Raw genomic sequence first — 26,649 nt, 5'->3', positions numbered from 1 at the left:
AATATATGTGCTTAAGATAAACTAAGTAAGGTTACATATGCAACCCTAGTTTTGGTATTCTCTAGATTTAAAGCACTGGACTTTGTAAACTCGATCTAACTTGTTCCAATGTAATCATAGTTTGTAACCATCTCCAATACTGCAAGACCTAGTAAGAGCCTACAGCAAGCAAGTATTTGCTGAGAAGAGATCATTGCCTTTTGAAGAAAATACCACGTAAGACTTCGTGGGTTTCACTGTGTTACTACGCATGAAATCATTGATTTTAGAATCATGTTAATGCTCTACTGCAAAAATAAGAAAAAGCACATATGAAATCCCCTGTATTTATTCTAAAATTAAAAACTTTTAGCACTGCACATTCCTCCATGCCATCTCCACTATAACCAAAGAAAAGATAGCAAGAATATCAGTAATGGACATTCACCAAAAAAATAAACAAAATGCAATGGGTACTTGCACACATCGTACCATTAAAACCAAGTATTACATGCTAGTGTTCGGTAACATGTTAATGCTAGCAAATGAGAGGCTCTTCATACAGGCACATTTTTGCCTTCAATAAAGTTGTCAATGCACATTCTACTTCTGATCAGTTGTCAGTTATGTTTTACAGTTTAATCAGAAACAAGAAGTATTCCACCCTGTAAAATATTTGCACACATAAAACTAGGAGTACAAAAGCTGAGATGGAACTTTATGAGCGAAAACAGATTGGGGGGAAAAAAAGATGATAGCAATCAAACACAACTGATTGTCTGCAGAAAGTGAAGTACCCAATTTGCAACCAAATCTTCGGAGCAAGTATTTCAACCACGACCAATTTATGTTGTTAGCCATCCGTATTCAGTGCGGGTGGTCCTGCAGTCTCTCTTGTGCGCATTAGCTGGACGTCTTTGTCAGCCATACATGTATCACAGCCCCACACTGCTGATGCTTCTGCTGTAAGAAGGCCATACGCTGACTCAGTCATGCCTGTACAGATTCGATGAAACCATTTTTGACAAGAGGCTTCACACAGGATGGCATCCTGGTCATCGTTAACTTCATGTGTACAGATTCCACATGGATAGACGGGCTCAGAGGACGAGTGACCATGACGACTGGGATGAAGGGGAGTTTTGCTGCTCTTTTCAGAATTGCATCCTTCAGCGGTACCTCGAGGCTGGCGGGACTTACTCTGCGTCCCATTTGAATGGCCAGCATTGGTGTTATCAGCGCTATTGGAATGGCTATTATCCTGATTTACCACATTGTTTCGCGTGACATTCTTTAGGTCACTGTTACCTTGACTCACAATGTCCTCTGTCCTGTGATGATGCTGATGAGCAGCAGTGTTCTGGCTGGATGCTTTGCTTGCACCTTGATTAAAGTCTTGCTTTTGTGCTGATGATTTTGCCTGGTTGTAAGTGTTTGGCGGAGGAACAAAAGAATGGTTTGATTCTAGCTGAGAATTTGGGAAATTTGGATTGTTTCCAGGACCAAAGTTAGATGGCACATCAGGGTGAGGTATCTGTCCAGAATGGCCAAAGTTCTCACCAGGATTTGGTCTGAAATGCTGACCAGGCATACTGACATTTTGATTTATCTGACCACTGCTATACGGTGGTTGATTCCCAAAACCTGGGTTATCGTGTGGGCCAAAGCTGAAAGAGTGGGGTCGGCTAAAACCCATTCCCACAGGGTTTTGAGGAAGGGGGTGTGGTTGGTTTCTGAGGGAGTAAGAACCACCATATGGCGAGGACACTCTGGGCAGCATGTGAGGTGGCATTCTGAAAGTGTTATAGCCTCCAAAGCCAGGATAACCGGGATTACTAAAATACGGATTTCCTGAAGGAAGTGGTTTATAAGACACAGAATTATAGTTGTCATCAAATGGATTTGCAGCTACAAGGTGGTCAGAGCTTGGATTCGGCGGTGGAGCATATTCAGATGGAGGTGGAAATGATGATCCCTAAAAATATTTTAAATACAACATTTAAATTAGTTTTACTATGTCCCTGCAAGGGAGACCAACCACAAGGTCCCGGATTAGCAGCACTACTGCTAAAAGAACAGTTCAGCTGTTGTGTACAGCTCACCCACTGTACCCTGCCAGGCTAGCTGAAATTTCAGTGGGGGAGAGGAGAGAAGATTTAGGGCTCCAAATGACAAAGTGGTTTAAAGTAATCTCAGTGTTGTTTCAGGAACTGTGCAGTTGCACAACCATGCTTCTGAAAACACTACTTAATGCGTGACTTCCCCCCCCCCCCCTCACCTTCTACTTAAGAAAAGCAACAATACAGAAAGACATGTTGCATTCAAACACATGCACAACTTTTTCCAAGTGCTGAAGAACAGATTTAGAGTATTTTCTTAGTTTCATTTTGGGTACAGTTTACTGAATACACATCTTTTAAGACACCCCACTTTTAGGAGAGTATACAAACCTAAAATACCAATGTTACTATAATCCTAAAAAAATGAATAAATAAAACAACTGTAGAGAACACAGAATATAGAAAATTCCTATACACAGACTCCTATGTATCAGTGGAGTCCCTTAAGAGCATCCAGTGATTGTGGTCTATCTCAAGTATTGTCAGTAAGTAAAAAATACAAGGATTCCTGGTTACAAAGCAAAAATCAAGCATCTAATAGAGCCCAGGGGCTGCTCAAGTGTCATCGAATATTGAATTTCATTCTAGACCAGCCTGTGAGAACACCTAGCTAGTTCACCCTCACCTCAACTCTTTGTGCTAGCTGCTTTCAGAAAGCACAGCCTCATACTCATAAACTAAGACTGAACATATCAGTCTTAATATGTCCCAGTCCAAATTTCTGCTGTCCATCAAGTTTTGAGCCTGGTAAGAAAAAAGAAACTAATCTGCCCCCCCCTCTGCAGTTATTGCCACTCCAGAACACAAGAAAAAACTCCAACAGTAGAGAGATCTGAAACCCTGAAATGAACTGGATATTTCTCAGAGTAGGTTCAGCCATGGCTACTTGAAAAGAAAACAGGAATTAAGAAAAACAAAGCCCCATCTCAACGGATTCTGGATAGGCCAAACAAGAAGTGATTTTTTGACCTGTATAAATACAATTACTCTCATTGGACGGTAAAAATGTAACAGATACTCTCACTCCACGCTGAATAAACACACAAAGAAAAATTCTGCACTACAGATACCTAATTGCTTTAGATGTTTTGTATTCAGGCTTCCTTTTCTGGTAAGAGAAACTATATAGAAATGCCAGTTTGCAAGGATTCACTGAAAAGGAGCCAAACCTGCCTGATAACTTTTGCTTGAAAACCACTTGGGGAATATGCCAAGAATTTGGTCAAAGCATTAACAAACTGCACTGATACACTGGCCCACAAACCTACATATATAGGAATAAGAGGAAGAAGACAATTAGTCTCATCACAACTACTTGTGCTGTGCAGATTCTACCAATGGCTACAAAGTCATTAAGAGAAAGCCTGTTTCAGAATCAAATACATATGGCAAAATACAAGTCGTTGCAGTCTCACTGCGCTCCTTCCTTTGTAGGACCTCAGTAACCTGCAGAGACCTAAGGTAACTTCAGTGAGAGTAACCAGTATGATGAAGTTCCGTGAAGGTAGCAAAGGAATGAAGATTCCTGCTTCACAGTACAACTAGAATATTTTGTATGTGAACGCTATTTGTGGGAATAGACTGATATTCTGAACAGAGCAAGACAGTTGTTCCAGCAAACAACATCTGAGTATTAACAAATCAAAAGAATCAAAAGGGAATTTACCTGTGTATTTGCTTTGCGCTTTTTCTTATCAGGGCTTCCGAGTTGTACTCCTGGTCCTCCTAACCCATCCAATCCACTGTCACCACCTACAAAATTTCAATCAGGGCAATTCTGCATTAGTTTTCTTAGACATATGCCTCTGCCTGCCATAGCAAGAGATATCTGTCACAAATCATGAACTTGCATTAATTCTGGTGCCCTACATTGTAAATCCTCTGGAAGCAAATACCTGGAGGTAAAAGTTAGCATACCTCGCACTACCTGACTCTATTACTACTCGAATATCCCATTCATGCTCCTTACAGTTTGAATAAAGCTTTCCATTTATTTTATATTTATCAGTCCCTTGGTTCTTCATATCTCTGCTTCACCAGTCAGAAGTATTTGTTTGCATAAAGCATAAAACTTCTTCAAGAACTGCTTAAAGCCATGCTAATATTCACATCCTATTTAACTTACGCAGACACGGCATTTATCAAACTCACTGTATTGCCACACAACAGTACCTTACAATATGCCATGAAGGAAAAAGCAAACAGCAGTAGATGTGTGAATGAAAGCCACTGGAAACGTGCCATATTGTTTAGACAGATCTCCAGTTTTTCAGATCTGAATTTCTCTAAATGCAAGACTTAATCAAAAAGACACCTGCCAAAAACGAGACAGGCTCTAGGTGAAACTGCCTTATTCTGCAGAAATCTCATAGTATAATTGAGCACGGCTGCTCTGGCACAAATAGAAGTAAAGACTGTTCATGTCATTGATCACCTGATTCCACTCCGAGCAATACAAAGAGATATCTGTACTTCACCTGGCACTCATCTCTGCCTCAAGAGTGGGACAAGCTCTCAAAGCTGTATAAATTATGGCTTTCATTTTTAAAACTCTACTAAGACTGTAGACAAAAAAGAAAAGATTCTAGCAGATTCCTTATTACCCCAGTAGGTTTGCCTTCCTGGGGTTCAATGGATCTGCCAGCATTTGGGAACGCAAAGGTGACCACGAGCCTAAGTATAGTAATTGCTTTCAGGTGACACAAAAGCAACACATTTTAATATTTTTACATTAAGAAGCTCTACGCTACTTCATTTTTTCCCAGACTCGTTAAGATTGTTTACTTAAATAAAAATACAATAAAAAGATAACAACAGTATGGAACAGTAAGACCGGGGCAATCCAGGATGAAAAAATTGCTGTTATTTGTTTAAAACTCAAATTCAGAACACAAGTCAAACTTAATCAAGATGCAGGCATATAGCTGAACACATGGGTTTGTCTTCATCACCAAAGGCAACCTGAAGATAACTGCGAATTATGAATAGCATTATGCAAAGCAGCATAATGTGTGACATTACACCAGCCCCGCATTAGGCAAGTATTCCCGGCAGACAGCTACACCAGCTTTAGGACTGTTCAGTAACATAACACAAAATCTCCCACATAGGAAAGAATTAGATCTACTGTACACAAACAAAAATATCCAGTAGTTATTTCAATACCTCTAGTCAAAGGAGGCCTGTAACCATCCTCTGCAATAACTTTTCACATGGAGCACTTCCTTTCTTTTTCTCCTACACCCTGCCTTCCCTCCACCCCCAGCACTTTTTTTGACCTAAGAGGTTTCAGGAAACTACCAGTCCTACCTCAAATAAAAACCGAATCCTGCTTGGGCTCTAATAAGTTCTTTTTGGCTTTGGCTGTGACTGCAGAAATTTCATCTCATTTTTTCATATACGTAATTCCCAAAACATTTCATCATTCATACGGTATGAAATTGGGCATCCCAAACCTACACCTATCATTACTGGCAAATTTTAAGTCTGAATTTCAGAGACTAGGGCATGAAGTCATGATCATGTTCCCAAAATACACTCATGCTTGAGCAGAACACATGCTGGTACAACCAATCATCAGAACAACTGGGGATTACTCTGGAAAAAAAAAATCCTTACTGCCTTGGTTTAGAATATAAAATCCTGCATACACTTGGCAAGCTATGAAGCACTGCAACCGCATTACTTGTGGATACTAAATGATCACAGCATAAAGTTTATATAAAGTTGACAAATGTCCTTGAAATTCCAACCCTGTAAGTCATCTTCTTGATAAACTACTTGCTCAAAACTGTCTCTGCATTTCCCATCAGCATCTTCTTCTCCTGCATTCTTACACGCTTAGCATACATTTCAGTGGGAGACTGTACTGTGGCCACCCTTCCTCCTAACTGCATAAGATAAACTCCTCTTCATGGTCCCACACTCTCAATATATAAACAGTGTTAACTGCTGATAGCAAAATGTTACAAACATCCAGATATCTTTTAACTAACTTCAACAAGTAGCAGCACAGCAATTACTAGAGTCTACAATCAAGTAGATAACTGTGGACCATACAAGAGTGAGGCTTTGTTTTAGAGAAGCTACAACTATATAAAACTGCATACAAGTTCCCTCTCTGGGACCTCGTTTTTCAACAACTTACGCATATAAGCCTTAGAATTCTAATAAGAGAAATTGGTGAGTAAGCTCCACCAATTTCCACGGGGGTTACTCACATGGGTAAAGCCAGTCATTTGCCTAGATCTGCAGGACTGAGTCCTACGGCTGGAAGCGTACAAAGCTTTTGCATTTTCAGTTCTCGCTATGTGAGGCCAATGATTTAATTTAGCCCCACAACTTTACATTTTCCCTGTGGATTTCATAATGATTTAATTTATCCATGAAAGGAAACTGAATGTTAGTCCTAGCATACCTCCAAAAAAAGAGTGAATAAGGGTCATTTTCATGCAGCCAAAATAAACTTTGCTGAAAGTCACTTCTGGTACCTACCACACAGGCTTTTCATTAAAACGCGTACTGAGCATCTTGGACATTGTGATATTTGCACTAAGGGTGAAAAAAAATCATTTCACCTTCTGAGACTAATTTTGCAGGAAAAATTACAATCCTTTTGACTGGGACACCACATACGTGGATGGATTTAGAGAGATAAATACACATCTGATAACTATTTCCCTCTTACATTATAGATGAAATGTATTTCAGCATGTATTCAGCAACATATCTGCATTTGAGCAGCGCAGAAGTAGTAAATCCCACATTCCCATTGACTTCACACACAAGACAGACGCTTTCAATGTTAATCAGGAGAACCGCAACTTGCAGTTTTGTCTGCACCTTCAGAGATTATGATTTTTATGTATAATTTATGCCATACTTAACATACTGCAAATACACTATGGAGTAGTTCCACGGTCACTGACAAGCCTCTGCCTAGCTTTTCACAGGATAGATGCTACAGTCTTTAAACAGCGCTCGAAGTAAGAAGGTTTTCCCAAGTATTAGAAATGACTGAATATAGTTTCCGTTATGGACAGAAAATTGAAAAGAGTCGAATTTCAACCAGATTTGGTGAGCCTATTCTGTGGCCCTGATCCCGTGAACAGTTGTGATATTAAGCAGTAATCGCGTGGAGCTCAGCGGGTAACTCCGGCACATGAAACTGTTCAGGCTTAAATATTTGCAGAATCAGGGCTTGAGAGCGGAGCCTAATGAATCCCAGTCCCCTTTGTAGCACTGCTGCATATTTTCAATCTCCCATTCTCAAGGTTGCAACCCAGCTGTTACTACGGCAGTTTCAGAGAAGTGACCTGTAAATCGGCGACAACGTGGAGAGCAGAATCCCACCTTTCCCCACTTACTCACCCGCATAAAGCCTAAAACGCCAGGAACAATAGAATTCCAGGGGCAACGCAGGAGGGGAAGAAAAGAGAAGCAAGAAATGCCATCCAGAATCATTTTGCCATGCTTTTCCCCCAACTCCGCGACTCCACCACCTCCCGTGATTTCACTGCGAGCCGCATTCCTGCTTTTCAGGGCTCCCAGGATCCAAGCGCCGCTCCGCCAGGAGATGTGCCGCTGCCCTGAAGTCAGTCGCGCAGCCCAACTCGGAGGGGATATCGCGTTTCCACCCTTCTCCTGGCGCATTTCAAAGAAACGCGTCCTCAAACCTCGCCGAGAGCCGCACACCGGGACTGCTAACGGGGGCAGAGCCCGGAGGGGGCTCGCTCCGCTCCCCAGCGAGCCGAAAACAAAACCCCGGCTAACACCGACCGCGCCGGCAAGGTCGGGGCAGGGGAGCGCAGACCCGAGGGCGATTCACGGGCTCTCGCCCGGACGTGTGGCACCGCCGCCGCCTCCCCTCGCGGCACGGGGACGCGGGCTGCATACTAATGGGCAGCGGCACCGCACGGCCGCCAGCCCGCCCGCCTCCCGCCGCGGGGCAGCGCGGCGCTGCTCGGGGCTGCCGGCGCCTCGCCAGGCCCGGAGGCTGCGGGAGCCCGCGGGGCAGGGCCGGGCCCCGCCGTGCAAACTTAGCGCGGCTCCCGCCCGGCCCCGGCCTCAGCCCCGGCCCCGGCGCCGTGAGGGAGCCGCGGGCGGCGCGGCGCGGCCCGGGGCTGGGGGCCGGGCGGTCGGGGCCGGGGCCGGGGCCGGGGCGCGCATCCCGGTCCCCCCCCCGACGGGAGTTAGGCCCCGCTGGGCGCCCCCCGCCGTACCTCGGGATCTCTTCAGCGCGATGGGGTCCTTCTCCTGTTCCGCTGACATTACAGACAGCGGCGCATGGCTCCCAGGCGGCAGGAATCGGAGCTCTTTGATGCTGCCTCCGCCGCCGCCGCCGGCCCGCACCCCGCCCCCTCCGCCTCCGCCTCCTCCTCCGCCGCCGCCGCCGCCGCCCCCGCCCGGCGCTGCCGTAACCGCCGCCCGCTCGGCGGAGCCGCCGGACTTTGCAAAGTTTGGCAGCGGGGGGGGCTCCGCCGCGGCGAGCAGCGGGGCTGCGGCCACCCCCCCCCCCCGGGGCAGCCGCCGCCGGGACGGGCTCCGCGCCAACGGGAGGGGCGGCGAAGCCGGCGCGCGGCCGTTGGGACCGTTGGGACCGTTGGGACCGTTGGGACCGTTAGGGCCGGGGTGGGGGGGGCACAGCGGGGGGCTCCTGCCCTGACTCCCCCTCAGCGCCACCCCCGTCCCGCTCCGTGCGGGGCCCCTCCAGCAGCGCCTCCGACCCCCTGGGAAGGGCGAGCTGCCAGGTGAGTGCTGGGGGAACCGTGTGTGCGCCCTGCCTCTGCCACCGCGCCGCCAAAATGGCTGGGGGACAGGGCTGCTGGAGCTGGAGCCCTCGTCCGTGAGCAAAACTACCGAGTAACTGCACTAAATAAATCCTGAGTGATGGTTTATCTTCCCTTAATTAGGGTAAGGACACCAGCAGGTCAGTAGGGGTTTTGCTGACATAGCTGAATACATTCATGACACTTCACAGCACCTAGCAGTGCTCTTCGTTTACACAGCTTCTTGTCAGACGCGCAGTTTGTACTTCACGGTATTTGGAACACGTTTGGGGAGCGCAGGAAGGAGCGATGTTTGTGTAAAGGATAACGTGTCGGTGCTGCTACTCTTGCGATGTCTCTGTTCTTACATTTTGTGTTTCTAACTAAATAAAGTTATTCAGTTTTTACATCAGTTTCTGTCCTTCCCTAGACATCGTTTTTATCTGTCCACAGTCTTTGCTTTGCAGCGATCCCGGAATGCACGTACCTTGAGGTACAGCACATTGCCACCGTCCTCATGGGATCCTCTGGTTAATTTTGTGTAATCTTGCTGAAGAGAAGGATGGCTTGTTATTAGCAAGGTGGGTGTGAGCTACTCTATATTTGGAGGAAAATGTCTTATCTGTGAAGAGATTTGCATTTTCTGTGATGGAGCTCGCTGTAGGCCTGGATGATTCTCCCAGGACTGCATGAGCTTTTGTGCAAGGCTGCCTTGTAATAGCATGTAGACTGTAATTACGGATGCGCAGATTGATGTCACTGAGTCTATAAAGGTTCCTAGGGGATGATTGTCTGCATCAGAAATGTGAGCAGGGAATTCAGATTTTAACCCAGTGCTCTAATTGCAAAAAAATGGTCTGTTTTGCTGTTCATCCAAATTCAGCTTTAACTTGTGCTCAGGATTTTAGTGAGCAATCTGTAAGAATCCTATTGGACCAACTGTACACTTCTAAACCTTCATGCAAAATGGCTGAGACAGTGTCTGAAAAGGAATTAATTCACAGGTTCAGGGACCTGCACCAGCATCTCAGCCATTCCAGAAGTCTGAAAACTCTGGTCACACACTGTTGACCAGCTAAGTGCCTTGCTGCTCATTAGTTATCTTTAAAATTACTCCACCATTTCATCCACCCAAAGACTGTCATTAATTAATAAAACTCAGAGGCACCTAATAGGTAACCTCCAATACTCAGGTAGAGGTTTCCAAGAAAAGAGAGATGAGTTCTCTGTTGAAGTGCGTAACAGCAGAATGAGAAATTCAATTCTGCTGAGTTTATAAAAAAATAAACAGAAACAGGGGAGGTTCCAACAGGATGTGAAGGGGGCAAATGCTATTATTAGGCTAAGCAGGCATAGGGACTAAAAACAAAATAACTTGTAGAATTGTTTTCAAGACCCAATTGGGCAAAGCCCAGAGCAGCTTGGTCTGAGTTCAGTGTTAACTTTGCTTTGCGCAGGAGGTTGGGGTCAAGGTCAAGACCTCCCCAGGTCCCTTCCAGCCTGAATGATTCTGTTATTCTGAATTTATGTTATTCTGTTTAACAATAATAAACCAAACAAAAAGGTCTTGTCTACTGCCAGAGTACTCGTGTGTGAACAAATACTATTTAATACTTTACAACTCACCCCAGCGGTTGAGAAGGGTAGCTTTGGTGAAGTAGCAGTAGCTTCAATCACGAGACATCAAGCCTAAAAGCATTACTGAATATAAATAGAGGAGCTCATTTTGGTAACATCTAAGTCCCTTTCCTTCAGAATTGACTTCAAAAAGAAGGGTACTAAAATAGTCCTTCTGTACAAACTACCAGTAGGTAAAGAATGTTCTTTTGCTAATCATTGGCATGTCATATGAATGCTGCACTGCACTATCAGGAGAGAAATATCTCAGTGAGACATGGATCCACAACAGGGTTAATGTCTAAATGCTTTTTACTACATCCTTCACGTGTATGTACTGTGTACCTCAGGACAAATAGAGTTGAGTAGAAGCCCATTTTGACAACATATGAAGGTATACAAGTGTGCTAATGGAAAAAAAAAATAACACCAAAGAGAAGTTTACTGACACTTAAGGAAATGCAAAAAAAAAAAAAAAAAAGTGAAAGAAACGTTCTGTTTGACTTTATGGGGGCCAAGACTTCATCCCAGAGTAATAAAATTAGAAAGAAAAAAAAAAAAAAAGAGCATGATATCAGAAGGAAAAACAAAAAGCTGGAAGCTGGCTGAATTGTGAAACTCTACCACTTCCAGTACAAGGGTCAAATACAAAACTTTTCCTCTCATGCAAGTTATAAAACAAAACAGATAGAGCTTTCTGTCCAGTTACCCTAATTCATCAGCTCATGCACCTGAAGTCAGGCAGGCTCAGGCAGATCGTCCAGCCTGTGTGGATGGCATCAGGGGTTGGCATGAGCATGGCAAGACCCAGCAGCACACTGTGTGGGGATTCTGGCATGTGGAAGCATCAGGCAAACTGACAGTAGTCTCTCTTCCACCTGGACAAAAATGCTGATATGGAGAAGGGGAACACATTTAGGGAAACTTGGACATGGATAACTTGCGCTAGTCACAGTCTTCCAGCTTCAGCAGACTTGATTCCCTCACCTATGATGTCAGAGGTGTGTGGGAGGGAATAACTCATTTTTCTAAGATGCCCATTTCCATGTTACACAAATTTAAGTGTTAGTTCTGCAAGGAGTTCTTACACTTGTTTCACAGTACTGCTGTGGTAAATAGGACTATTTATCAAGGCTGAGGGAGTTTCTGCCAGGCCCAAAAATCTATTTTTGTTATACTAGTGTTACACCTCATCCTCCAGAATCATTTGTCCTCATCTCCCTTGTTCAGGGAAGTACAACTGAACACATGCATATTTATACAAAGATGCGCTTTTCATGCTTTTTTAGTCTAGCTGGATATACATCCGGTATTGCACTGGAAAGATGTGCTAACTGGGTCCCTTCTGGGTATGTAAGATGTAGAGCATCTCTCTGCCAGGCGCAGGGATTGCATCTGCAACTGAAACAGTTTGATCATAAGTCATTGAAGCCATTTAAGTGTAAACTGCTGGCCTACTGGTGAATGCTTCATTCATTAAGGTGATGTAAACCAGGTCGCATAAGCCCATTTCTTTTTAATTTCTGCTTTTAATGAACAAAAACTAGGAATGTCTAAACTTCTGTATTAACCATTCATCCACATAATATAAAGTACAAATCAAAATCTAATTAATTGTCTGTTCATGTTTCAACTTTAATCTGAAATTAATAGAAAAATGTCAGGAAAAAAGAAGATTGCTTTACGATTTACTCACTGAAAGAATATAAGATTTTTTCTCTGAGCCATTGCATTAGCTTTCTTCCATACAATGCATGATGTATCTTGAAGTCAAGTAAAAAGCCTGAGAAAGATCGTGAATTTGTCTCATCACGTAGCAACTCCCTGGCTGATAAAGTACATTTTCCTAAACTTTCCAAGACAATTTATTAGAGGACTGATCAAAAATGTCGAATATGTGCAAAGGGTAGTCTACTGTCTCATCTATACTGGAACAAAAATTTTAACAATCAAAATAAACTCTTGGAATGTTCATAAACTCAGTAGGACTAAAAGTTGTTGTTTGTTTGTTTTTGAGTGCACACTTACCTTTTCAGCTTACAGTTGGAATATAGATAGCCATGTTCAAGCATTTCAGGAACAAAATCTCCAGTGCTTTCAGATACTCTTGCCAACAACATGTGACTTAAAAAATTAAAAGCTACAATTTATTCTGTAGTTTTATAAACTGTAAGATTTTATAACTCATACATGTAAGTTAATAAATACAGAACAGAAACATCTGAAATACAAAGAACAACATCTGATTATTTAGGAACCTAGGTTTCATTATTGTATTAATTTACCAAAGTCTGTCAATAAATTCATTGGAGATACAAATGCATATATGCATAGAACCTTATTTGCCCTGCATGCTGTCAAGGAATATAGGATTTCTTTCACCTTTTCCTCTAGGATATGTAAAATGGAATTTTGTTTACCATATTAAGGTTATCAAGGTAATAAATTTTAAACAAAGATAAATACATGTTTAACAAACCTCTGTGAGTTTCTCTACAAAATGGATTATTTCTCTACTCAAAGTGTTCTCCTCTTGGTCAGTGAATGGTGAAATGGGGACACTCTGTGGGGAAGTGAAAGAAATGCAATTTTTTTTTTTTCTGGATTATCATCTTGAACCCTTTGAATTTTCCTGTTTATCATGATTTGATGAAAATAAAGGCAAGCATTTAATTCCTGAACTTACACAGCACTCTCAAGAGCCCTCCTGGTTTTCTGCAAAGGCCACGCTGATCTTTGCACTAATTGGATATGAACCCGTTCTTGGAGCCAGACTGTCAATAACTTTGCTGGGAGTTATGAAGCTTGTATGCTGTATAAACATGAGAAAGCCTTATCCCTGGCTGCAGTAATTAAATTTAGGCAATGACTCCTCTGGGATTTCCATTGTAGAATTGCCCAAGTGAAATTTTTGCCATAAAGCTAAAGGAGGAGTAATGCTAACTCCAGCGCTAGCAGAGCATCTTGCAGAAAAAGCTCTCCAGTCTTAGCTTAGCCGTGTGGGTATTCGCTCAGCTCAGCCCCAGGCCTCAGTGTTAGCTGAGAGCTGGCTGCAGCAAGAGCCCCGGGAGGCATGGTGCTTCCTGGCCCTTGTCTGTCTGCTTGCACTGGAGGGAATCTTCATGCCTATGCTGTCACTTTTCTCTTATACAGTGCTACCAGCTTTGTTATATGAAGCCATATTCATTTGATAAGATACATCTCCTACAAAAGGTTCCACGCAGAAACACATTTGTTTTGCTGTTCTGCTTTTCATGGCTTTGGAGAGTGCAGTTCACAGGACAACCCCTCACTGGTGCTGTCTCTGAGGTGGCTCCAACTCATTAAACCTTGCTGATTGAAACCCTACAGACGACAGCAGCCACCTCAGACAAATTATATCACTTGCCTTTCCCTCCATCCAGATCATTATTGAGTTTTTCAATTACAGTTATGGTTCTTAGAAATTAAGAGCAGGAGGATAGCTGGAAGACAGCCGAGAGGAGCCCTGCGTGACAGCATGTGCTATGCCATTCACATTGGCAACTACCATTTAGTCTTAAATTTTAAGCAAAATATTTACTGGGATACAGTAGCAAAAACTCTGAAATCAATTTTGAACAAGCAACAACATCTGAGTAGTTGCAGATCTGCTGTGAAGAAGCAGAAACCAGCTAGTGTCTGAATTTGCAGGTCTGTAGGCTATGAAAGGAAAATGCAGCTAAAGCAAGAAAAATCAAAGTGAAAGGGAACATATGACAAACATACCATTGTCCGAAAATGTAGTTAAAAAACAAACAAACAAGAAATCTCAGATTTATGCTACCCTTTAGGAGGAGAACATGAACAAAACTTAGTTACTGCTTTTGGTTATTGTGCACCAAAGTAAGGATGAACACAAGAAAAGATAACTAAATATGCCTAAGAATGATGTGACCTAGTTACATAGATGCTGTACGCACCCATTACATCTGAGAGCAGCTTTCCTAATCCCCAGGCTAAAATTCACAGGAAATCCAGGATTTTGAGAAAAGAATGTGGAACTAATTATTTAAAATATATGCACTATCTGTCTGCAAACACCAGACTGGATTAAACTGCTTGACATGTATTATGCCTACTGAGTGCGTTTTGAAATCTGAAATTTACAGCCAGCCATTTCAGGGAGCTGTACATCAGTTCCTGCAGGAATTCTGTCATTTGGTTATCTGCACCTGCAGGGCTGGGCTTCACATTTTGACCTAGCTGTGCTATGACAGAGAAACACCATGGCAAACCCTTAAGACCTTGTTGAATGTTAAACCAAGTTCTGGAGTGCTCACATTAGAAGGCTGTTTCTAGTCAACTGCAAATGGCAACCTCGTCACCTGAGCCGAGATTTCTAAATCACAGGACATGATGCAACCACCCCACTCCGCTGTGTTTGTACCATTTGCAGCCGGCGCTGAGAAGCTAATCGCAGGGGCAGGCTATGCTCTTGTGAACCTCTGAGCCTCTACAATGCCAGAAGTGGGCTCCTGGGTGTTGGCTGTACTGCAGTGGCTTTCAATGTGCACACCCTCCTCACCGATTTTATCATATGTAGATCACAAAGCTTGAGATGCAGTATTAAAAACAAACAAACAAATAAAACAAACAAACAACAACAACAAAGCAAACAAGTTGCTTTCCTCTTTAATGTAGCTATTTTTCTGTTAAGTATTGTACAAGCTGGTATCAGCATTCTTTCCTCTTACAAATGAAAGGTAGTCTTGCTTTACATTGTGTAGATACATTTTAATTGAGATCATTCTAACCTCAGGCTTAGAGTTAACTTACCCCTTGAAGTCGGAAATCTTGATCTCAGGTGATTCATTCTGCCTTGACTTTGTAGGCCTTGTGCTTTATTTGGTAGAGACTGAGGAAGCTGTTACTGACTTTCAGATATCCAGGATCTATTCAAAAGCATGATGGTCGCTAACATAAATGATATAATTTTTAATGGAAATTATTTTTATTTTACACTCTGTTCTGTAACCTGTCTTACTTGCAACTTAAATTGCATCACCTAATATAAGGAAGTCTGTGTGGAAGCAGTCCAGTGGGATTATTTTAAGCTAATATGACTGTAAACTGCAAAAGTAAGGAGCCAGCATATATTAAGCTCTGCTACTCATCCCTCGACGATAGCTTTCAGCAAACCATAGGGGTTAATTTCCTAGACCAGCACACCAAAATCCAAATTGTTAAAGACTGTAGTGAACTGCAGTGCGAGCAACACTTTTTCTGCTTTCATGTGGTGCAATGACCTCACAGCCTAGCCAGAAATCTGCTGCTTTACTCATGAAAATCCTTTTCTCTAAGTATATTGCTATGCAGATAAAAGGAAATTCAAACCCCTTCTATTAGCAAGACCTCTGCGAAGTTCCCACTCTTTTATGTCTTGTTTTCCAACTAAAGGAGAATCCAGTGTTTGGGCACTGATTTCACACTTCCCACAGAGCAGTGTAATAGGAAACGCATCCTCGGTCACCCACAAAAATTCATTTTCATCCTTCAGAATTGTAAATGTAACATCCCCTGCACCCCCCTGGAACTGGTGTCAGCTTCCAGCGATGCTCAAGCCATCTGTTCAGAGAAACCCTGAGGATCCTGGACAACCTCGTAGTGCTGCTGAAAACCATCTCAGCTGGTTCCTGTTGGCCGGACAAAAATTCACCCCACACCACTGAAATGCTCTATTGGCAGCTTGATTCAGGCTGTTCCAGGAGCAAGTGTCCAAAACTGGTTGCTGCCAGGACACTGAGCACACACATCTGCCAGAGAGCAATTAGCACCCAAACTTTTGCCAGCCCCCTGGACTTCTATTGCCAGCCAGAAGCAGTCCTACAGACTAGGGACAGCCATGCATAGTATATTTTAGTGAGGCACAGCTAGGTTCTTAATTATTTGCATTTTCTGGATGTCTTAGTGGTGCACTCCTATGTAAATAGGTTTCAAATCATGGGGTTTAAATAAAGCATTACCCTTCACTTTCAGGAAGCAACAGTACGGTAGCTTTCTGTCAGATCTGTGCTTTGTTTACCTGGGCTCTGGCATGCAGGCAGAAGGAAAAATACAGCCATAATGCAGCCAAATACAGCCAGAGCCTGCTTCTTAACAGAGACATCGCCTTTACCTGCTGACTGAAAGGAGCAGGACAGGGAGAAGAGTTCATCCATAAAGAACTGTTCACGGTTGCAGTGCAAGGTACCTCAATCCTGGGTGTTGCCACAGCTGCAAATAACATCCGTTCCCTCCCTACTCTCTGCTTTCCAACTTAGTGGGGGCTGAGCAACCTGGAAAGCATGGCAGAAAGTTGGGTTTTGTATTCTAAAGTATCAGTCCTTTTATCCAACAAACAGATAAGCAAAGCCGATAAATTGATATCTCTGATAAGCTACACAAAGAAACAGCAATGTTGTAATTTCAAATCAGTGTAAGTGACCCATCATGCTCACCTGACTGAAGCTCAAGACGTTCTGGTTGGTGGCAGACAGCAGGCAGGTGACATTGCATCAGGTCACAGACCAGTGGTTCACTTTGAAGATTTCCTTTCCAAACTCCTTGAAACAGAGGGCTTTATTTATTTTTTTTATTGGTAATGAAAAATGAAGGTTCTGGGTTGTAAAATGTACCTGTACTAACCAGCAGTAACTTAATAAGGTTCTGCAGATGGTTTCTGTTTTCACTTAGAGAAAGAATTATGTCTTTGATGGACTGTGTTGGTAGAGCTTTCATACCACTGGACAGTCCAGAACCGACTGCTCCCTAGCTGTTAAAAATTCTTTCTTGTGTTTTTAAATGTTACATATTTACATTACATTTACATTAGTAATTGACATCTATTCATTTTAACAAATATTCTATTGAACTTTTATTATCTTTTCAGCATGGGCCTAATTACCATTGAAGAACAATATTTCAGTGTTTCTACATTCAAACATAAGGAATAATGAATTTTGGATTAGAGTTTGTTTTATAAATAGACACTACAGCTGGTGCTCTAATACTCCCAGGGATAAATGTCATAAAAGCTACCCAACTAGGCAGAACGGTTCTATCAGCAGACTCTGCAGGTAAGAACAGCTGTGATTCATAAAGAAGCAGTATGAGGCTTTTCAGATTTCCTTTCTCATCAGAGAAGTCAAAAGGAAAGACAGACAGACACCATGGCTTTACTGTAGAATCCAGGGTGCCCAGCTCATCAGCACAAGATGCTGCCAGCACAGAAAGGCTCAGCCCCTGGCGGCAGGCAGCTGTTAGCAGCTGCCCCACTGGGAAACAGTCATCACTGGTAACTTGCTACTCTGTAGTAAACATCTGCTCACTGGCACTTCTAAGAGGCATCAGGTTCCTAGGGACACTCTCTTGGGTGCTGACACCACCTCCCACAGCCCTCTCTGCTGGAATCCTCAGGTGGACACAAATCCCATTTGCAGTGACACTGGGGTGGGTACAGTGTTTGCGTGATACAGGAAAAATCAGTGTTAAAAAGACCAGAACTCGGAGGCCCTCTTAATTCTGTGGCTGCTGTCTCTTAGGCTACACAGCATGCCTTCTGTCTTAGGGCTGCCCATGTCTTGTGACTGGAGGACACACAGAGCACAGCTTATGTTTATGGGGTGTGTGCGTACAGTAGTAATTACTGTGGTTTCATTTCCAGTAGTGGAAGATTTGTATGGGCACTACTCTAATTCCCACGCTGTACCTAATTCACTGAACTACCTGGCCAATTTTTCAGTTGCTTTCATGTGACAATCAGTAACCAACCTGCTAGCAATAGAAAACTTCTAGGTTCGATAGGGATTAATTTCCTTGCCAACTTAACTTGACCCTTATCTTTAATATCATCATTTGTAAAAATAGTAATTTGTCTTTTGACCAACCACAAATGCATGTTCAATATTCCTGTTATTTGTTGAAATACTGGATTCATCAGTCAGTGGGTGTAGAAGTGATGACAAAAACGCAGTAGTTCAGCTTTGTCAGTAGCTTTCCAAACTTTTATGAGAATGTGCTTAGAACCACATCTTCTACATCTACTGCAAGTGAACTACAACAGAGATCTCACACAGCTGCTTGACAGTAGTGGAGTAGAGATGGAGATTTTAGGTAGGAAATTATTCCAGGTACACAAATGGCATATGAGCACAGGCTTGGGAAATTTCTATGAATTTCAGTGATAAGGAACGTGCCGGTTACTTGCTAACTCATTCCATGATTTTAAGTACCAAAATTGCCACATATCCTCAGCCTCAAATAAAACTGTATTTATATCATCCTTGTTTTGAGCCACTAGTCAGAGACAATGAAAACAAAATATTTTTCAAGCAGCATTTTACTAAGGAAATTTTTTATTTAAACTGTGCAATCAATCAGTATTTAGACAGCAGTTTCATAAACATTTGGCATTTAAACTTCTATTAATTTTTGGCATGACCTTGGGGTAGTATATAAACAACCCTGGAGAGGAAAAAAGAACCAACACACTAGGTAACATTTACTAGGATGCTAGAAAAAGAAAAACAAATCCACATTATTTAACAAAATATTTTTAAAAAGACATTAAAAAGTTACATTCAAATCAGGGCAAACATTAGCTTCCCTCATGCAATGGAGTTCACAGAGCTGATCCCCTGAGACAAGTATAAAATTAATACAATTCAGCTCCGTCCTCCATTAGCCAGTTAGCCATTGCCGCCCTTAGAAGAAAATGGCACACGGAGTGAAAGGATCCAGAACACCACAATGAGATACATACCTGGCTCCTACACTGGCAATTCATTCACAACTTGGAAAAAAAGCAAAATAATAACAACAAAAAAGCCAAACAATCAAAAAGCAACATTTTGTTTAAGTTTTTCATATACAGTCAGTCTTCACTGAAAATGCAGCAGGCAGATGCAATGTAGGTATATGTAACCGTGGACAGCTGAAAACCTCTGCAAGGAGCTCAGCTTGCAATGGCACTCCAGAGGGACCAACATGGCAGAACTTTAACCATGTGTTTTTATCCCCTTTGAGTCACTTAGGACCAGCCTCAGTGTAAATCTAGAGAAATTCCAAGGAAGCAAACTTACTCTGCATTTTTATCAGCAGAATTGAGAGAAACTTTGAGCCAAATTGAATGCGTGTTCTTTTCAGATTGGCTTCTAGTAACAGCAAACGACTTGGTTTTAGACTCATTTTGAAGAAAATATTTGTGGTTTTTTTTGTGTGTGTGTGTGGTTTTATTTATTTTTTTTTTTGTAAACACAGGTTCCAAAAGATGCAGTTACAAAAATAATTTATTATTAACTTCTTAGAAAGGTGCTCAGTATTCCTGCAGACAAACTTATCTGCTTTAGAAATTACTTGATATTAGCAAAGCTGCATTTCCAGCAACTAAGAAGCATGTAACAATTGTTCAAACTAAGAAGTACCTCTTTAACAATTATTAGGTGTAATTCTGCTTCCAATTTAAACAGACTGATTCCAGTAAATTGATTTCTCTGGAATATCACCAGTTACACCTGTGCAGCTGTCTTTTCACTAGGTGTGAATGCAATTTTGGGCTAGACATGGAGTGCCCTACAGAACTGAACATCATTCCCCATGTTAGGGGATGGACTTTTCCCTGCCTGCACTTCCTTCTATAACAGATAAAATGGGTGAGAACTCCTGGTCTTACAGCTTACATGTCAGAGTAACATGTTACTAAGACCCAGTGGTCTATGGTAACTACTCATGGTATGGTAACTGGTATGCACAGGTTGCAGCAAACATTAAGTCGTTCAAGTTGACTTAGATCACAGTGAAAAAGAGTTAAATTGACTTAAAATACTCAGTATTCACTACAGGCTAAGATTACATGCATGGAGAGTTACAGTGAACCTCTGGTATATGGCAACTTTTTGTCCTACTAAAAAAAATAAATTGCCAATGGGAGTTTTAACCAACTAAGAATCCTGTCCTTTAGAAGTAATAATACTGTGAAGATCTAAAAAAACAAAATAAATACAACAAGATGCAGCAGCTCATTTTGTCTGTCAAGACCACGAAAACTGAAATTAAAATTAATTCTCCCATTGACTTAAAAAGAAACAGGATAAGGACCCTGGTGTGGATAAAGCAAACAAGATTCAGCTCGTAGACTAAAACAAGGTAATGAAACCAAAGAGGGAATGAAGTATTAAATATAATTAAAAACAGGTAGACAAATGTCTTAAAACTCTTTTCTGTTAAAATCCAATAAATTACACCAAAAATGCGCAGCTAATATAGGAAAATATTGATATATGGATTTTTCAAGTCTCTCTTTAAAAAGCAGAGCTATAAAAGAAATCTACTGACAGGCACAGTTCTGCACAGCATACACATTCCCAATTTTCTGAGATAGAAAGTATTCTCGTCTTCCAGGAGTTCTTTGTAAAACATGAAGAAAGTACACAAGCATAACTGTGGGCAGACTGAGCACTTGGGTTTGGATTCAGGGCCCACAGAGCAGGAACTGCTTTTCCAGCAGGAGGGCAATCACAGTCCTTGCTTGGAAACAGTTACCCTGGTAAACCAGTGTCAAGATTTTGTCTGCAAATCTGTGATGCTCTTCAAGTCACATCAACCTACAACATTTTTGTTTTGCTTTTAAAGTACAAAGGTTGCATATACATTCATTACACCAGCCATGGCTCTTCACTTTTTAATACACTTAAACAAAATCAATTCACATAGTGTAACACTAAATTCCACATTTACGTTCATCTTCCAGAACATACTTAATTCATAATTAAAAAATTGATAGTGTTTTCTCCAGGACCCAGTTTTACAGACAAGATCAAGAATAAATACTGGAAAACCTGTAACCTGTTCTGTATTCCAGCTCTTTCTAGGCAAATGAAATGAATAAAGTTCATTTATGAGAAACTGACTTCCTTATATTGTAAGGAGTATGAACTTTTAAGAAAGTTGATGTCTCTAATACCACATCTATAATTTGAAGCTTTGGCTTCAAGGATATGAAGCATTTAAATGTTGAGCCTGATTTTGCACTGTTAGAATCACAAAGAATTCTGCTATTCAGTTCAGTAAAGAAGGCATCGATTTCTACAGATTTTTTTCCAGAGATTCCTCTGCCTACATTGGTGGAGTTTTTAATCATCAAACAACTATTCCCTCACAAAAAATATGGTTATATATTAATAATAAAACACGTATTTCTGAGGAGATTGCATTGTTTGTTCTGCAGTAAACGTGTAAATAGAACTAGAATTAACTATGTGACACAATAAAGGGAAGCATATGAATGTAGACTGGGTTCTGGAGAAACATATTATATTTGGTTAACATAAAAATAAAGGAAAAGACAGAATAATTAACGTCTAACTAAGCTTGCCTATATGCTGAGGTAACCTTAAATATCTTTGGTTTTCTTTATTTGCTGATAAGAAGTACCTTAATTTAAAAAGCATTGAATGATTAATAGAATTCTGGATACACTGTTCTCTAGTAAATTGAATATTTTGATCTCTTTGGCTATTGAAGTTAGAACTCCTATACTAGACTGACAAATTGTGTATTAAGCCTTTTTCTCTCAAATTCGCCATGGGTTAAACTACAGAGTGGGTCTTTGGATGAAAAAGTTTAGGATTTAAAGTATTTACTTGTAAAGAAGGTCATAAAATGACATCAGATTATCAGTACTCACAGCAAACAAGTCTTTGGAGAAGCAAATAGTTACCACCTGCATATCAGCTCTTTCTGAATGAAACTAAGAAAAGAGGCTACTCTGAAAGATGAAGTGTGAAACTTCATGCTACAGTTACACATTCTTAATCTAGGTTCAGTTAATTCACGCTTTACCTAATTAGAAACAGTACTCTGCTGTACACTAAACATTCTGCCTGATGAGATCAAAAATAAATCTTTGGTGAAAATGTTTTCTTTTTCTTCAGCAAGTAGAAAAAAATGTTCAAAAATATTTTTAATACTGTACTGTTGATCCAGCTACATGCTGAAGAAAAAAAAATTACACTTGGAAGTCTTTGGAGATATCTGCTGGTATCATTATAACTTTCTTTAAAGGCTCTTGTAACAAGGTAGTTAAAATTGTAGAAGCATACAACTCGTCTATGCAATCAAGTACTACAATCAATAGAAGCCCTATTGGTTTTGTTAGTGACTACTTATACAGTAAAATGTATTCAGCTGTTCAAACCTGTACCTTTTAACTAGTTCAATTATTTTTGGAAAATATGCGGCTTCCTTCTCTTCTACAGATTAGTCTTTGGTACAAGATTATTTTAAAAGCCTTTAAATCAACACTGTGATGAAAAAGTGAACACGTACTGTCTGGTTCTGAACTAGCAAACGGTTACAAGCTAAAGAACTACCATAGCTACAGGCCGATTCATCAAAATGGAACAGACAGAAGGGTAGGGCTTGTCGATGACTTCTGACCACCTTTTGATACTTACAGAACAATACAAAAGCCAGCCTGGCCTACCTTAAATTCAGAGGGAGTTCCAACAGACTTAAATAGAGCCAGGAGTTTCCATGGTTGCTTTCTCACATTAGGTTTTAAACATTTTTTAAAGTAAAAAAATGCCTTTTTTTTTTTTTTTTTTTTTTTTAAGTAAAATGGGGAAAACAGAGCAGAGGACTGGATATATAGGCAAGTTTAGAACATTGGATGAATCCAACCTCTCCTCTCTCTCTCCCTCACACCCCCTACCCCATTAAGAAATAAAACATGATACCCTGTCAGTTTGCTCCACATTTTTGTGAGGCAGCTCAAAAGTAACAAACTGTTCCCTGAGTACAGGAAAAACAAACAAACAAACAAAAAAAACACACTAGAATAACTCTTAAAGGAGGTAGTATAAAACAGGAATTGTATCGGTTCAAGGCAGTAGCAGTACTCTCCTCCTTCAACAGACTCTTCAACTAAAGCTCTGGCTTTCTATTTCTCATGGTAGCCTAATGAGAGTTTTAGATTGGCTTGTGGGTAAAGTCACTCCCTGAGCTAAAATTCCTGGCTAACAGCATACTAGGCAAAGGCAAGGAGCAGGGCTGCATCCCAACAACAGCTCTGAGACATACCATGAAGCTAGCAGTGCTTATCAGCACTCAAAGCTGGGTAAAAAATTAACTCATGATACAGTTTCCTTTATAACATCCAAGAAGCATTTAAGGCATCCTTCTGTACTCCAAAGCAATTTTATGAATACTAAAAAGGCATAAGGCAAATCAGTAATTTCATTATACATAATGCAAGGCACCATTGCTAAGAAGTACTGCAACACCAGAATACTCAGCATTATTATCTATTCCACGTCTCTCAGGCAGAATCAAACTGTTTGTTAATGCTGAATACTTCCTCATCTTGCCATGCTTTTTAGCACCAACTGTCAATAAATGGTCAGTATTTGTCTCTGTAGGGAACCCAACATGCCCCAGAGCCCTAAGGATATAGCATTCATCCGGTCAGCGGTTGCTGACACAAGTTTCTAGGGGAAAGGCACTGTCCTAGGCTTACTGGGGCTATGAGAAATCAAGAGGTACAAAAGATTTCATGTGGCTGTTTCATGTGGAAGCACCAACTCCAGTTTTCTCAGTTTTCAACATCCTTTAGGTCAACCACATTAAATCATTACACTTTATACTCTGAGATTTCCTTCTTTTCAAAGACAGAGCTTCAGCTAAACAATCTTGTTCATCTACCTATACAACTCCCTGATCACTGAGCGCACACGCACACACACACACACTCATTCTACACACAACTGAAAAAAAAAAGAAACCCAAAATAAAACAACACTACTAGGAAGTATCGTCAGTTCCATAGCTGAGACCAACTAGAACACAAACGAGGTAAAGCAGTTGTCATTCAGAGTTCACCTCTCGGCAAACTGAGGTAGATAGTCAGCAAAAGGGCCTAAAGCCTTCCCTTTGCTCCAGTGACATATTCTTAACTTTAGTCAGAAATCTTCACTGTCCTTTCACATTTGTTGACCACTGAACATTCAAAATGAGTGAGTTAAAATAAACAAATATAAAACATTCAACAGAAACTTGGGATCACCTGCTGGGTTTGTCAGGCTTTCCACAATAAAACTTTGGCTTCCTGTTCATTGTCCTTCGAACAGACATACACTGCAAGAATGTCTGGTGTGGTCCTAAGGATGTCAGTTTTGCACTGCAGAGTGTATCTGAAGAGGTGAGGTAGCAGTCTGGTCAGTAGTGAACGGCAGAGGAGATTCTTTGCAGTTGCTGATGGCAGGGCTCATCATGTTCGTACCCAAGTCACTGCTTACAAAATGACTGGTAGCAGGAGGGGTGGCACTTGCCACGGAGGAGAGGTGTATCTCATCATTGGACTCATGAGAAAATCTTCCAGAGTCACCAGTCTCGTGACTTCCTTCGCTGTTGGCTGAATGCTCTGTGTCGGCAGCAATACTGAATGGCACCTGGAAATTAGACTGCTGGCCAGGAGAGCTGGGGGAGTCATCCTCACTGATCAGCACAGTGGTACTTGGCTGATACAGACACACTGCCTGGACAAATCTTCTCTGAGGCTATATAAAAAGCAGAGAGGAAAAGGTTGTTCAGCCTCTGAAAAGCTGAGCTATAGTTTGAATTTTTTACTGCACTTCCAATCTCCTATTCCGCCAGAGTGCTTACAACAGCATTGGCTTAGAGTAACAGCCTGGGCTTTCCTACAGCAGGTTAAGAAGAATCAATCTCAAGCCTTGTGCATACTTTTCTCTTCCATACTAGACGAAGCAATCCCCTCTTGCCAAGCATGGCTAATCAATAATGATTTCACTAAAGAGACCTTAATGGTATTTTAACAATATACTTGATAGAGCTGTCTCCCATCTCTTCATGCATATTCTTTAAGCATTACTCCTTGGGTGGTAGCAAGTATTTTTCCCATAAAGGCATCAAAAATAAACAGCTGCTCAAGCTTTCCTATTCCTTAAACATACCAAGAGCACAATATAAGTTAGTGTTCAATAAACACCAGTCAGATGCCCCATAGATGTGAATTTGTACTACAGGGTTCAGGATTCGGTTTAACGTTTCAGTTTTGGATTGAATCCAAACAGAAATTACAGGCAGAGCAACAATTTCAAAAGCATGACAGTCTTAGCTCAGAAACTAAATTTCTTCAATACTTTGGATAAATCATTTCACTTCCCTCTTTTGGTTTCTCTTCAGCAAACATAAGGTGTTAGCTATCAGGGTAGCAAGGGATTCTTAGATGTTTATATTTAATTTGTGTTTATATGTACACAATGTCTCTGCAAATGTACTGTAGACGGTATGCACAGACTATACAGAAATCTGTTTGCTCACAGATAAAGGGCACAGGCAAGAAAGTTATCAGTTAATTGTAAAGAGTTAAAATATTTGACAACTTGGGACAGAAAATTAAAATTCCATATGACTATGCTACAATGTAGAATACTATCAACCCTAACAAAACTGATATTATTCCATTAAAACTTAAGCTACTAATTACATTTTCCCATACATAGAAAACTAAATATCTTCCTTTGCAAACATGGTATTACAGCAGAGATTGTGCACCTCTGCCCACTATGCCAATTACCTCCTCAGCCTTCACCTTCTTAGTATCCTGGAAGAACAGCCACCTCTTCTTGCAGTTGGCTTTTGTGACAGGCCCATAGCTGTTAATAATTAGATCAGACCCCCCCTACAATAGAAAGAGAGAGAGAGAGATTTTAACACACTACATTTCCAAGATATTTGAAAATATTTTTTTCTATTCCAACCATTGGCTCCATACTGAAAAGAAAGACAAATGAGGTTTAGCGCTCAGTTAGTTTTTTATGGTCAGGTATTCATCTACTGCTTGAGACTAGTCAAGACCATTTCCACGAAATCTGGCAAGCCCACAGGCCAGACCTAACAGGTGCAATACCACAAACCTAGAGCAAACAGTTCCAATCACTGCTCCTGTTCCACCCTTTGGAATGTGACATAGTGCCTGTACTGAGGTCCATTTCCATATTTTTCCAGCTCTTCCATATGTCCTGAAGGAATAGTACAATGCAAGTTTGCAGTATGTACAGAACATGCCTTAAATCAGGATGTCTATCTGTGAAAATATGTCCAATGTGTTTTTGTCATACTAAAAGGTTCTACGCATCTACTGACACATC

At 41.3% G+C, this 26,649-nt stretch overlaps 2 protein-coding genes and 1 long non-coding RNA gene across 4 annotated transcripts in view; 1 reads left to right on the top strand and 2 right to left on the bottom strand.

The window, feature by feature from the left end:
• Positions 1–310: 310 nt before the first annotated feature.
• On the bottom strand, positions 311–8,447 carry PYGO1 (pygopus family PHD finger 1). The gene is made up of 3 exons (XM_084532269.1): positions 8,321–8,447; positions 3,766–3,851; positions 311–1,954 (listed from the first exon to the last, which is right to left on the bottom strand). The coding sequence occupies exons 1-3, from the start codon at positions 8,367–8,369 to the stop codon at positions 833–835; spliced, it is 1,257 nt and encodes a 418-aa protein (XP_084388395.1). The 5' UTR covers positions 8,370–8,447; the 3' UTR covers positions 311–832.
• Positions 8,448–8,710: 263 nt separating this feature from the next.
• On the top strand, positions 8,711–9,273 carry LOC311442881. The gene is made up of 2 exons (XR_014696935.1): positions 8,711–8,848; positions 9,011–9,273. It is a non-coding gene; the product is annotated as an uncharacterized lncRNA (long non-coding RNA).
• A 9,546-nt stretch (positions 9,274–18,819) lies between these two features.
• PRTG (protogenin) overlaps positions 18,820–26,649 on the bottom strand; it is an 87,005-nt gene continuing 79,175 nt past the window's right edge. For both annotated transcript variants that reach the window (XM_084532577.1, XM_084532578.1), the window contains 2 exons: positions 26,076–26,180; positions 18,820–25,035 (listed from right to left, as the gene is read on the bottom strand). In XM_084532577.1, the coding sequence (XP_084388703.1) occupies positions 24,646–25,035; positions 26,076–26,180 (495 nt within the window). In that variant the 3' untranslated portion in view covers positions 18,820–24,645. The remainder of the gene's footprint in view (positions 25,036–26,075; positions 26,181–26,649) is intronic.

The sequence above is a fragment of the Aythya ferina genome (genome assembly GCF_964211825.1).
Source record: "Aythya ferina genome assembly, chromosome: 11".
Lineage (NCBI taxonomy): Eukaryota > Metazoa > Chordata > Aves > Anseriformes > Anatidae > Aythya > Aythya ferina.
Note: the sequence above shows the minus strand (reverse complement) of the source record. Positions and strands in the feature narration are given on the sequence as shown.